The 14,207-nt window shown below is 47.0% G+C and overlaps 1 protein-coding gene across 1 annotated transcript in view; it reads left to right on the top strand.

Moving 5' to 3' along the window:
- The window catches only part of SH3PXD2B (SH3 and PX domains 2B), a 124,258-nt gene that overhangs the window by 60,947 nt on the left and 49,104 nt on the right, over positions 1-14,207 (top strand). Inside the window, exon 5 of the mRNA XM_025270848.3 lies at positions 8,363-8,454. Coding sequence (XP_025126633.3) covers positions 8,363-8,454 — 92 coding nt within the window. The remainder of the gene's footprint in view (positions 1-8,362; positions 8,455-14,207) is intronic.

The following is a 14,207-nucleotide window of genomic DNA, read 5'->3' as shown; positions in this document are numbered from 1 at the left end:
CCTTTTGTGTTGATGAGAAAATGGAGACCTAGTAAAGTTACTTGCAGTAACAGTGTTGGAGGCTTTGAGAGTTAAACCCGAGCTTTTTAGGACTCAGCACTCACATACCCCTTACTGCCTCTCTAAGAAAGTACTTGGCCACCTGATGCAAAGAGCTGACTCATTGGAAAAGACCCTGATACTGGGAAAGATTGAGGGCAGGAGGAGAAGGGGACGACAGAGGATGAGACAGCTGAATGGCATCACCGACTCAATAGACATGAGTTTGAGCAAGCTCCGGGAGTTGGTGATGGACGGGGAGGCCTGGCATGCTGCAGTCCATGGGGTCACAAAGAGCTGGACATGACTGAGCGACTGAACGACAACAACGAGAAAGTACAAATTCAAGAGGCCGAAAGAGTCAAGCACATGTTTCATAGAAATAGACTTCCCTCTCCTAAGGGTGCCTTTAAAAGAGATGGGGATGAGGGGCAGGGCCAGTCTCTCAGGCACAAAGAAACCACTTCTGCCTCCCAGATCTCAGAGGAAGATTCAGATCTTCCTCTCTTTGTCCTTTTCCAAATCTCTAGAGCCTGAAATTCCTTTGTCCAGGCCCTGCCGGCAGAAACTTCGTACTCTGGAGTCATCTTAGCCAACTAGCAAGTTCTACCTGGTACCTTCCCAGAAAGTGTTATCTCTCAGCCCATATGCATTCTCCTGCTTCTTCCCCAGCCCACCCAATTTCTCTCCAGAGTCACACCTTCTTCTCACACCCGGGGTTCCCCGAACCCCTGGACACTTGATTTGGAAGAGGAAGTATAAAATGCTGGAGGAGTAAGGGACAGCGGCAGCTGCCTGCATCTGCTCTGCTTGGAGCAGTCCAGAGATCATGAATTGACCTGGATTAACCATAGGAGAGAAACTGCTTATGTTATATGAGTCACGTAGAAGTTACCACCCCAGCTATTAATGCAGCATAAGAAACGGAGCAGATATTTGGGGAGTTTGGTTGGCCAGATTCCCTGAACTAGGCTTCAGGGACACTGCCCTCCTGGAAGGAGATGAAACCTTACGCCTTTTATCTCAAGGCCTGTGGAGTCTTTTAGAGACTGCATAGACCTCTATGTAACATTTGGGCTCTGTTATTGACATCGTTGTGAGCTGACTTAAGCCAATTTGATCTATCTCTGTTTTAGCATTATTTTGGTAGAAATTGGGCAGTTTCCAATAGATGAAGATAGAAGAGGGCTGTAGATGTCCCTAAAACTACCTACCAGCTAAGAAGTAACTTGCTGCTCCATTAGACCTGTTATAAAGTTTCGGTGTTTAACATAATATGCTGTCAGCAGAAAGATAGACTAACCATTGCAACAGAATAGAGAACCCCAAAACAGATCCATGTGTATTTGGACACTCTGATACTAACAAAAGCAGCTTTATAGATCATTGAGGAAAGGCAGGATTCCTCAGTGTATGCATGTCCATATTGGAAAAAAAACAAACAGGATAACTCCTGCCTCACACTACACATATAATCATTTCCAAGTACATTAAAGACTTAAATGTAAGAGGCAATTATAAAAGATTTTAGAAAATAAAAATAGGAAAATTCCTCATAATCTCAAGGTATTGAGGGACTTCTAAAGACACAAAAAGTTCCAAGCATAAAAAGATTGATTTATCGGACTACATGAAGTTCAAGAACTTCTGTTCATCAAAAGACACAATGAAAACAAGACTCAGCCAAATCCTGCCCCACACGCAAGCATTTGTTACCAAGCAGTTCCCTCAACAGCTTCTCGAGTTGTTCTGTAAATTCGGTGAAATACCAGCTGTCTTGTCTGACACCACTTTGCATGAAAGTTTTCTCAAGACAGATGCAATGATATCGTAGTGGCAGGATCAGCTAATCCTAACCATGGTGTGACAGTAAAATCTTCAGGAAGAGGCCGAACACAGAGGATTCAGAATCCAAGAGCCAGGACACCATGTCGAAGGGTGTTTAATGCTGGGCTCAGCGCGTTCTGTTCATGCAAGGGCCATCCCTCATGTTGCCAGTGAAGAAAATTATTTCTGACAGCTGTTATGCTGGTGGATAGAGGCTGTGGTCTTGGTCAGAGGGGGATATACCTGAAGCCCCAAAGTTGCCTTTTCTGAAGTGAGAACTTGTGATTAGTCTATTACTTGCTAAAGTGTTCATTCCTGATGAAGGTCCTTCAGATATTAACTCGCCATTATTAGAGTATAGGTTACGTTAACACACACACATGCATTCCTATGAGTTTGTGAGTGTATATGCTCATGCCATAGTACTTAATTTTTTTATTTTATTCAAGTATAATTGATTTACAGTGTTTTGTTAATATCTGCTGTACAGCAAAATGACTCCGGTATGCACATATGTGTTCTTTTTCATAGTTTTCCATTATGGTTTATTGCACGATATTGAATATAGTTCCCCGTGCTATCCAGTAGGACCTTGTTATTTAACCACCCTATATATAATAGTTTCTATCTGCTAATCCCAAACTCCCAATCTATCCCTCCCCCACTGCCTCTACTGTGCTGTAGGCAGTGTGGGGACTTCCCTGGTGGCCCAGATGGTAAAGAATTTGCCTCCAATGTGGGAGACCCAGGTTCCATTGCTGGGTTGGGAAGATCCTCTGCAGAAGGGAATGGCTACCCATGCAGTATTCTTGCCTGGAGAATTCTATGGACAGAGGAGCCTGGCAGGCTACAAGCCAGGGGGTCACAAAAAGCTGAACGTGACTGAGCAACTAACAAGAAAAACATAGGCAGTGTAACAACACTGTTTATCAGACTCCAGTCCCTCAGACCTCACCTGAAGGTTCTTACCATATTCAACCACCTGTATTACTATTAGTATTTTTCTTTAATTATTCACTTTTTTACCTTTTTTAAGAATATATATTTTAGAGGAAATTTTATAGCACAATCATAATATAAAACTGATTTCACTTACCCCAAAAGTAAAAATTAAATCAGTGATGCAACAGCAACAAGAAATATTTTTAAATCTAGCCAGCTGCTGTTACCTACTATTGGAGGAAGATCTGCAAAGCCTGGTCCTGCTCGTGGGAAGCAAGTTGGGAAGTACTTTCTTCTAGGAATTTTATTGTTTCAGTCTTACATTTAAGTCTTTAGTCCATTTTTAGTTGTTTTTTTGCATGGTATAAGATAAGGGCGCAATTTCATTTTTTTTGCATATGGGTATCAGTTCTCCCAGTGCCATTTTTTTAAGAGATTGTCCTGTCCCTGTATGTATTCTTGGCGCCTTTGTTGAGGATCAGTTAACCACATGCATGGCTTTATTTCAGGACTCTTGGCAATGATCTCGTGGATATGGCACCAAAAGTGCAGGGAACAGAAACGAAAATAAAGAAGTGGGAATAAATCAAACTAAAATACTTCTGCACAACAAAGTATACAATCTATAGAGTAAAAAGGCAGGCTACCAGATGGGAAATCACATATTTGCAAATCACATATCTGATAAGGGGTTAATCCCCCAAATATGTAAAGAACTCATACATCTCAATAAACAAAAAGAACTAATAGCCCAATTTTTAAATAGGCTGCTGCTGCTGCTGCTAAGTCGCTTCAGTCGTGTCCAACTCTGCGCGACCCCATAGACAGCAGCCCACCAGGCTCCCCCATCCCTGGGATTCTCCAGGCAAGAACACTGGAGTGGGTTGCCATTTCCTTCTCCAATGCATGAAACTGAAAAGTGAAAGTGAAGTCTCTCAGTTGTGTCTGACTCTTAGCGACCCCATGGACTGCAGCCTACCAGGCTCCTCTGTCCATGAGATTTTACAGGCAAGAGTACTGGAGTGGGGTGCCATCGCCTTAATGGCTTGAATTTCTCCAGAGAAGATACACAAGTGACCGATAGGTATATGAAAAGTTGCTCAGCGTCACTAATCATCAGGGAAATGCAAATCAAAACCACAATATAATATCACCTCACGTCTGTCAGGATGGCTGGTATCAAAAACAACGGCAACAAGACAACATGCTGGTGAGGATACAGGGAAATTGGAACCCTCGCACACCGTGCTGGAGCGCAAAGTGCAGCCGCTATGGAAAACAGTATGGAGGGTCCTCAAAAAATTAAAAATAGAGCTGTCGTGTAGTCAAGCAATCCTATTTCTGGGTATTTGTCAAAGGAATTGAAATCGGGATCTGAAAGCGATGTTAACACACCCGTGTTCATTGCAGCACTGTTGACCGTAGCCAAGATGTAGAAGCAACCTAAATGTGGCGTGTGCATACAGTGGAATACTATTCAGCCCATACAAAGAAGAAATCCAGCAATACACAGCACCAGGGGTAAACCTTAAGCCCGTTATCCTACGTGCAATAAGCCAGTCACAGAAAGATCAAATACTGTATGGTTCCACTCACTCGAGACATCTAAAATAGTCAGATTTGTAGAATCAAAGAGTAAAATGTTTGGGACGTCCCTGGCCATCCAGTGGCTAAGACTCCAGCACTTCCAATGCAGGGAGCACAGTTTCCATCCCTGGTCGGGGAGCTAAGGTCCTGAATGCTGCAGGTGTGACCTAAAAAGAGAAGAGGTGAAACAGTGGTTTCCAGGGGCTGGTGGGAGAGAAAAGTGAGGAGTTAGTAATCAACAGGCACAAGGTTTCAGTCAAGCAAGAAGAATCAGCTCTAGAAATCTGCTGTACGGCAGCCAACAGTCCTGTGCTGTGCGCTTAAAATTTTGTTGAAGACACAAACTCTCTCTCTAGCTGAGGCACTGTTACTGAACTGAATCACCTTCACCCCGGAAGCAAGCAGCACACTGTTGTTCTTGGTACAGTCCAGAGGCCCAAAGGGTTAACCACATGTTTATCAAGCAGCTAGTGTATGATAAACACTTGCTCACTTGTTCTGTAGCACAAGTAACCCTCCAGGTAGGGTGTTACTTATTTCCGTTTTACAGACTGAAGCTCAGAGGTGCCAGAATGTGGCCAACGCAGACCCAGGACCTGTCTGACGTTACACAGACAAGCAGGACTTGCTCTCCTCATCTCTCCTTGTGCCCTATGTCAAGTAGCCACATCTATCCATTCCACGGGGAACAGAACCAGAGTTTTCCTGGAACTGTGGTTCTCTGTCATTACTGACCAAACACGAAATGATTCTGGGGTATTTCAGAAGCAGAACTGTTGCTGTGCCCCGGGTCATGTTTTTGGAAGTATCAAAGCATTTGGAGCCGCCCTTTATGAGCAACTTGGATTTATTTTATGCTTCAGGGGTTTGGTTGGGCTTTTACGTCTTTAGGAATTGCTCAGAAACAGAGAACGTGGTCTTGTCTTCTGTGGGCCTCGTTGACCCTTCTTCACTGGTCCTTTGGGATCTCTGCCCATTTTAGCAGATAGACCCCCTCCAGGCAGAGACTGTGGCCACCTCCAGGCCTCATCCTCATTTATCCAGCAGACACTTTGGACCAGATATCAAGGCCCTCTCGGCACTGTCGAGGCACCTAGGGAAGGTACAGGAGGAAACCCTCTGTAGATTTGAGGTAGAGGAGCTGGAGTCAGCTCCTTTGGCCCCCACGTAGCCTAGTTAACCTCCCCAGAACCTCCATTTCCCCATCTCTAGAGTGGGCCAGCCCTCTCAGGATGATATGACATGATGCAGACAGATGTATTTTAGGAGCCGTCAAGTGCTGAGCCCACAGAAAGGGAATGTGGTGTTTGCAGTCTGGGGGGAGCCGCAAGATTTCTGCCCACGAGGCAGCCAGGACACACCACAGTCCAGCACAGTATGATCAGCTCCTTCATTATGTGGTTCCAATTGCAAGAACTGCAGGATTTCAGAGGAAAGAGCGACCCACAGGGAGCCCCAGGACAGCATGAGAATAAATACTGTTCCAAACCAGAAAGAGGGTCAGAAATGGGAGGTGGGGGGGTGGTATCCGTTTTCTCCCTTTTGAGCTCTCTGCCTCTGGCCTGGATAAGACTGGTTCTGGGAAGTTGCTGCAGGGCAGAAGATACTTATGCAAGGCTAATAAAAAATATCAGTGAGTCACAGATACCAGGCCCTTCAAGCCAACATCCTTTATCCTTCTATCCTTATCCATTGTAGAAAGTTGACAGTGACCAGGAAGGCACACTACTAAAACATGTCCACCCACTTCTCCACTTTAGGTTTGGGCCAGGTCATACATCAGGAGAAGGCAATGGCAACCCACTCCAGTACTCTTGCCTGGAAAATCCCATGGATAGAGGAGCCTGGTAGGCTGCAGTCCATGGAGTCGCGAAGAGTCAGACACAACTGAGCGACTTCACTTTAACTTTTCAGTTTCATGCATTGGAGAAGGAAATGGCAACCCACTCCAGTGTTCTTGCCTGGAGAATACCAGGGACGGGAGAGCCTGGTGGGCTGCCGTCTATGGGATCACACAGAGTCGGACACGACTGAAGCTACTTAGCAGCAGCAGCATACATCAGGAGAAGGGAGGTAACTTAAAGTCAGATCCTGACTCAAAGGTCCTGTTGGATCAGCAGCCCACTTGAATCTCAAGGGGTAAATTAACAAATGTGTCATATACATACAATGGAATACCGGTTAGCCTTGAAAAGGAAGGAGATTCTGGCACACTGCATACAATGTGGGTGAACCTTGAGGTCCTGATGCTAAGTGAACCAGCCAGTCAAAAGAAGACAAGTACTGTGTGATTGCCCTCATATGAACGAGGTGCCTGCAACAGTCAGATGTGTACACACAGAAAGTGAAATGCGGTGCCCGGTCAGGAGGGGAGTGGAGAGCTGTTATTTGCTGGGTGCGGGGTTGCAGTCTCCCAGGATGAGAAGAGACCTGTGGATGGTGATGATGGTCCCACCCCAGCGTGACTGTACTCAATGCCACTGAATGGACACGTAAAAATGATCAAGATGGTGATGATGTTATGTATATTTTACCACAACTAAAACTTCTTTAAAACCAGAAAGATAAATCATGGAGGGGCAAAATACCCCCTGAAAATGCTGTAGAAGGTGCCACAATCGAGACCCCCCAGCCATTTCTCCATAGTCCATCATCGTCCATGGTAGGGTTAGAAAATCACTTCGTGTGGGGATGGCTTTTAGAGCCTTGTTTCACAGGAATTACAAGACAAATCTTTTTCACTCCAGACTCAACACTCAGCATGGTAAGAAGGCATAGGAGAAGCACCAGGGAATGAGGCCTTCTGCGGGGAGAGCAGGGTCCTGCCTCACTCCATAGCACAGCCGTGCTGTTTAAATTCCAGTATCTGCACTGGCCCTCTCCCTGCTCGGAAGTTTATAATAAAGTGTGTACATGAAATAGCTCTACTGCACTCAGATTTGCATCCTCAGAACCTGTGCCAGAGGGGGTTTAAGTGAATATTTGCTAAATTAAGTTGTTTATTCATTTTGGAGCCATGGTCTTTGTTTCAGATCCTTTCATGATGGGATGTACCCTGTAATTCTGTCCTGTTTGACCCAGAAATCAGTCAGTGCTGGGCATAAGTAAATGTCTGTTGAATCATTGAATAGCTGTTGGTAGATAAATCAGCATAAGAAATGCCTGGGTCCACTTTGTGTCCTCCCCCCACCCCGGCTGCCTCCTTATCTAACTGGTTGGGACAGTTGAGGCTCCTTAAAATGATGAGCCACAGGGGCAGATGAACATGGACATGAGCAGTGGGACGTCCTGGGTATTTCAACCTCTCTGACCTCTACCTAAATCATAAAATAGTCACTTCGCTTGACCCCTCAGATCCGTGAGTTAGGACACGTGGGCGGGTCACATTGGAGACAACCTAATTGTTACCAGTCAGTAGGCCGCTAGTTGAATAAAGCCTGAGATTTCTATCCAGCAGACACTGAGTGTCCCGTAGAGACGGTGATATAGAGAAATAATGACAGGGCATGAAGTTCACAATTTTTAAAAGCATTTTTATTGAAGTTTAGTTGATTTACAATGTAGTGCTAGTTTCTGGTGTACAGCAAAGTGGTTTAGCTATATGCGTATATATATATATATTCTTTTTCATATCCTGTTCTATTATGGTTTATTGCAAGATGTTGAATATAGTTCCCTGTGCTCTATAGGACCTTGTTCACAATTTATTGTTTTGTCTAAATATGTACATATTATTTGTCAAAGTATGCCTGTAATATATGTGTGTATATATTCTATGTGTGTGTGTTCCCTAAGCCAGCCATGGAGCATCACCAGGAAACTTGCTAGAATTGCACATTCTCAGGCCCCACTCCAGACCTACTGAATCTGAAACTCTGGGGGGTGGGTGATCATGATGGAGTCTTGACTTTCTGCATCCCGACCCCTCTTCCCTTCCGTTGAGCTCGCCTGCCTGTCTCTTCCCCAGGCCCTGATCCAGCTGCCCCCGTATATCTCCCAGTGTGATGAGGTGCTACAGTTCTTTGAAACAAGACCGGAGGACCTGAATCCCCCCAAAGAGTAAGTTGGTTTGTGGATCTCCCTCAGGCATGTTCTCAAAGCCCTCCTTCCTGTCGGACCAGCCAGCCCAGGATCAATACAGGAAAGCTAAGTAAAAACGGAACTAGATTCTCTCATTGGAGCCCCTGCCAGGCCTTACCTCTTATGGCCTCCTCAGTGACCACAGGCGGCGTAGGTGAGTTTTACAGGTGAAGGACGCCGGCCGCATGCACCTCTGAAATCCCTAACGCCCTACGCTCCCCATGGCACGTGAACGGGAGACGGTGAGCCCCCGAGGTGGGACCGTGTGCCCTGTCCTCGAGGGCGGATGTGCACACGACCACCGGGGGTGTGAGTGAGGGAGACCCCGTGGAGGCCCCGTTGCTAGCAAGTGGCGGGACCAGGATGTGGTCCTGTTCTCCTGCAGCAGACAGCCTGCGTGGCCCTCCCCCCCCCTCCACCCCGCAACGTGCAGTGCGCATCGCATAGAACCCAACACCCCCTGCCCTCCGGCCTTCTCGTGCCAGCAGTGGGTGGCACCCGCAGGAAACGCTGACTTATGCACGGTGCTTTTTTAAAAAAGCCCTTTTGGGGGAAGAGGCCTCCTGCCTGTTTGCAGAAAGAAGGGATCTGTCTAATGGAGAAGTCACAGTAGAGGGAGTGGAGGACACAGATCACAGGTGCTGGGCTGTCGTGGGTCCTAGGAGCAAGAGCTGACAGGCTTGGGGGTCCACTGGGACCCTGGCAGGAAGAGCTGAGAAGTTCCAGCCAGGCACAGTTTTGGGAGGAGTGCGAATGTTCCTCTTAGCTCGGAGCATAACTCACTGCCCAGAGCAGCAGCAGTGAGCCAGGCTCTCATGGGTTCAGTATTAGGTGGGGCTCGAAAGACCCACATTGCCTTCTGGAAGTGAATCTGGTGAAGACACAAAGCTTAGTTTTTCAATAGTCCTGTAAGGTGAAAGCAGCAAAGAGTTCTAACAAGTAGAATCAAGCCATTTATACACACTCACAGAGCGACATGCAGAATCAGGTTTGGAGGTCACCCAAAGTGAGCTGCTCACCCAGGACTAATGGCTTAACTATCCACAGGTGATAAACTTAACTTTCTGTAATAAATATCGTTTCCTGTGACAAGCCCAGCATAAGTGAATATACCTTCTCAGAGACAGCCTACAGAAGTATGGGGGCTATTTCATAAGGGACCCCAGTAAATCTTTTGAACCAGAACATCACAAGGGAATGCCTTGCCAACCCGTGGATTTTTTTGGAAAGATGCAGAATAAGTATAAATCTGCTCTTGGGCCTGCAGCCCATCCTGGCTGATATTTCCGTTCCTGGTGTCTTCATCATTTACGCCTGGTCAACATTCCCCAGCTTTTATGGACAGAACAAGACATGGTGAAATATTCTTAAGGGATCTTTGTCTGCAGTGCTCCCAGGCAGTCGAGTTAAACTGTCAAGTTCAGGCTTGTAGCCTGTGGCTTTGAGTCTCATTTCTGGGAGAGGTGAATCAAAGGATATGGAGCATAGCGTGTTCGGTTCCTACTTCATTGTCTCACAGAATTGCCAGGGAGGAGTTGTCATTCCATTTTACAGGTGAGGAAGTTGAGGTTCACGGTAATGAGAGACACTTGCCCAAGGTCACACAGTTTGGGAGAGGTGAGGTGACTCTTCCCCAGGTCTCCCTGAGTCTGAATGTAAGCTCTGTGTATACCTTCCACCAAAGGGACAACCAGACTAAAGAGAAAGAGTCTGGGTTTGCAATCAGGTACATCCAGGTTCAAATCTTGCCTCTACCACACATGGGCTGTGTAGCCTTGGGCCTTGATTTCCATCCCTGTGAAATGGGAATAGCAATGTATCTTATGGTTATAGTGATGATGGAGTGGCTACCACAAGTAGAAATTCCAGGAACCTGCCAAGAGCTCAAAAAGTGGTGGCCCATGGTATTTTTTCCTCTCTGGGTGCCCAGCCATAGCTGTTTATATCCCAGAGTTGTCCAGGATGCCCCTCGGTAGGCCCTCACCGGGAGGATTGCTGGGCCACTGTTAAGCTGAGTGGCTCTGGGCAGGCTGCTCCTCACGCCTGCTCCCCTCTCCTGTCTCATGGGGTGGATCTGATTGCACCTCCCTTGCAGCTTTGCTCAAGAGTCCAATGACAAGATGCAGAGAAAAGTGCTTGGCCAGCACTCTACAAACCAGACTCGGTACCCACGGGAGGAAGGGCAAAACGCCAGCCCCTGAGGGGCAGATCTGACCTGGGTGTGGCTTCCCTGGGCCACTGGATTCTATAACATCCAGATTTTCTTCTGCCCCATCTCAGCATCCCAGGGATTTTAACTTTGAGGAGGATCACAGAACATTTAGAGAACCCAATAAATGCTTTCTTCCTTCTCAAAAAAAAAAAACAAAAAACGCCCCAGTTTCTGGAGGTCCTCAGTTCTGTCAGATCCCATTCAGGGACCTGAAGTTAAGAACTGCCACCCAGGTGCCCCTTGTGAGTGTTAACACTCGCGTGTCCTCAGCCTCCTGCTTGGCGAGAGTGGTGTGTGCATCCCCAGCCTCTGAGCAGGCCTCACCCCAGCTCATCTGCAGAGATGGGCAAGGGCCAGGCCTGGGGCAGCCTGCTGTGCTGGAGAAGAGTCTGGCCACTTCTGTGCAGGAAGGAAGGACGCTGCGGCATGCGGGGTGGAAGCCAGCCCCCTAGAGGGCCCGGGGTGTCAGGGAGGCTGGTGCCATGGCATGACCTTCCCCACTTACTGGCTGCCTCGGGCTGGCAGAAGGAACACAGGACTGGGAGGTCTAAACCCAGTGCTGTTCCCAGTTAGGAGTGCCAGCATTGTTCATCCATTCAGGAAATAGGTATCGAGGGCCTGCCCACTGCCAGGCCCAAGGGCTGGGCACGGGGGACATGGAGATGACGTGGCAGATGCAGTCTGTGCCCACAGGGCACTTCTGGTCTGCTGGCCAGGCAGCCAGCTGTTCCCCCCGGGCAGAGCGACCCCCTCTCCTCCCCTCACGCCCCACTGACTTCATCTGTGAAATGAGACCACGTCCCCTGCCCCACCCACATTATGGGGTTACCGGGAGACTGAACAGAAATAACAATGGGGAGATTAGGACATGATCAGTGCTGGTTTTCTGGAGTTTGGGGGCTGAAATCATGATGGTGCCCCCTGGGTATTATTAGAAAATTCTAAACATAGATTTTCTCCAGTTTCCTGGAGTTAGAGTTTTGTTCTTATACTTTTCAGGTGAATCCGTTTCCTCACTTCTTCGGTGGAAATAATAGTACTGTCATTATTGACAAAGGAATTGGTTCCAGGGCCCCACACAGATACCAAAATCCATGGATGCTCAAGTCCCTTATAGAAAATGGTGCAGTGTTTGCATGAAACCCACACGCATCCTCTCATATACATTAAATCATCTCCAGATTACTTATAATACCTGATGCAATATAAATGCTCTGTAAATAGTTGCCAGGCACACAGCAAATATAAGTGTTGCTTTTTGGAACTTTCTGGAAATTTTTTTCCAAGCATTTTCAATCCAAGGTTGGTTGACTCCATGGATGTGGGACCCACAGTCATTGTGAGGTTTGGCTGTATGTGTGAAGGGCTTAGCACAGTGCCTGGCACATAGTAGGTACACAGTTTTCACATCTCCTTGGCTGTCAGGGCCAAGATGCTTGGATTCTGCAATCTTTTATGAGATGCTAAGAAAGAAGCTAGTTGGTCTGTTTGGTTGTAGTATGTCCCTGGAAGGAGTGGGTACCGTGTGTAGATGCTTGTTCTCCTATGGGAGGACCAGAGTCTTTTCTCGCAGGCCTTCCAGATGGCTCTCCCATCCCCCACATCTCCGGGCGAAACCCCGCAGAGACAGGGTCAACCCATTCAAGTGAGTTAATTTCCTAAATGTTTCCCACAAGTGCCACCCACACTGAAAGCCTGGAAAACAATCCCAGTTCTTGCCTTGGGGAGCCTTACAGGCTGGTGGGCACTTTTTTGAGCTAGAAAAGAGGCAAGCTGGTTGGCATTAAAGTTCAAGAGTAAGAAACTCTTAAAAAAAAAAAAAAAGAAGCTCTTGACTCGTGGTTGGAAGGGGAAAATCTCTTTGCTCGGTTTTTCTGTTGGTTTTACTGTTGTATATAGTAAGGAATATTTTGTTATTTATATAGTAAGGAATTAGCTTTGCTGTATTTGTTGTAAATATTTGTCCCTTTTATCATGCATTTATATTTTGTTTCTGGATTTTATGATGTGCGTAAGTTTTATATTTTTGCAAAGTCAAATCCGGTGCCCAGTTTTTTCAGTTGTGACTTCTTTCACTTGCTTTCGGTCTAAGAAGGGCAGTTACCATTCAGACACAAGATAGTTCCCTTAATTTTTTTCTAGTTGATTTATGGTTTGGGGTTTCTTTTAATATTTACTCATTAAATCGATTAGCATTCATTTCAACTGACGGTATGTGCTGAGAATCTAAAGTTTTTTTCTACAGCTATAACCTTTTGAGTGCTGGAAGAAATCTTACTGCTCCAATTATTTAAAAACAAAAAATAAAAAAGACCACAACCTATAGTGTTTAATGATCATTTCCGTTTCTTCCCTCAGGAATAATACAAGAGAAAAATAGCACCTGCCCTCAGGAGATTTCTAGACTTGTGGGAAAGGCTGTGTGAGCATGTGAACACATGTGTGCATGCACACACACAAACACACCCGCAAATAAGAACATGCACTAAAAATACAAAACACAGCCTAGACTGTACTCCCCCAAAGCACAAAGTAACAGCTAAGATAAGCTGACCGGCATCCTGCGAAGTGTGTCTATCTGGTTCCCAGAGGTTTCCTGGAAGGAAAGGGAAGTTTCCTATCTGTCTATCCATTCCCTGCTTTGTGACCTTGGACAAATGACTTGACATCTCTGAGTTTCTCTTTCCTCATTAGTAAAGTGGGCGTAGCTAACCTTGCTCACATCTTGGTGAAGCAATATCCTGCTCGTAAAGGGTGATAATGGTGTCAGGCATGTGACAGATACTTTCCTAGTGATGCCTTCCTGTCCTTAAGCCAGACTTTGAAGAGGAAGGAAGGGAGGAAAGAAGGAAGGAAGGAAGTTAGTTGCTGAGAGCCCAAGAGGTGGCTCTGGGGCCACAGTAGACAGCGTCACCTAGCTGTTGTTGTTTAGGGAGTAATGAATTGTGAGGGAGCCGCTCAGTGGCGTTAGTCCCTTGATCAAGCCTCTGATGCTCAGCCCTGAGTAAGGGCTTGCAGTGGAGATTGGGAGATTTGACCAGCATTTCTAAGCAAAGACATCATGGGTTCCAAATGGTGCTTTTAGAGGGAGGGTTTTTGCTGCCATACCTGGGAAAACTTGGGATCACCCTAAGCAAGTCGCACAGAGGAAATAGTGTGCTTGTGTGAGCCCACACCAGCTGCTGCTTGACCCCGAGAGCCCCCTGCCGCCCCCACTCCCCGCTCCAGCTGGGCCAGTGCAGCAGCGGCGGCGGGGACACGGCAGGGCGGGAGCCGGCATTTCAGGCGTCCCGTACCACGGTCCAGGTCACAGCCTGGACAGCCATGCGGGCAGAGGGCGCTCTGCTTAAAAGCAGACTTTAGAGGCCTTTGCTGGTGTGTCCTGAACCCGGCCGTTTTAAGGATAGCTCCTCCCGCAGGACTGTCCGGGGCTTGGTCAGAGAGTGAGCTCCAGCCAGGCCTGCTGGGTTCCAGTCCTGGGAGAAGCGCCTCACCTCTGTGGGCCTACGTGTCTCCACCT

The sequence above is a fragment of the Bubalus bubalis genome, chromosome 19 (genome assembly GCF_019923935.1).
Source record: "Bubalus bubalis isolate 160015118507 breed Murrah chromosome 19, NDDB_SH_1, whole genome shotgun sequence".
Taxonomy (NCBI): Eukaryota; Metazoa; Chordata; class Mammalia; order Artiodactyla; family Bovidae; genus Bubalus; species Bubalus bubalis.
Note: the sequence above shows the minus strand (reverse complement) of the source record. Positions and strands in the feature narration are given on the sequence as shown.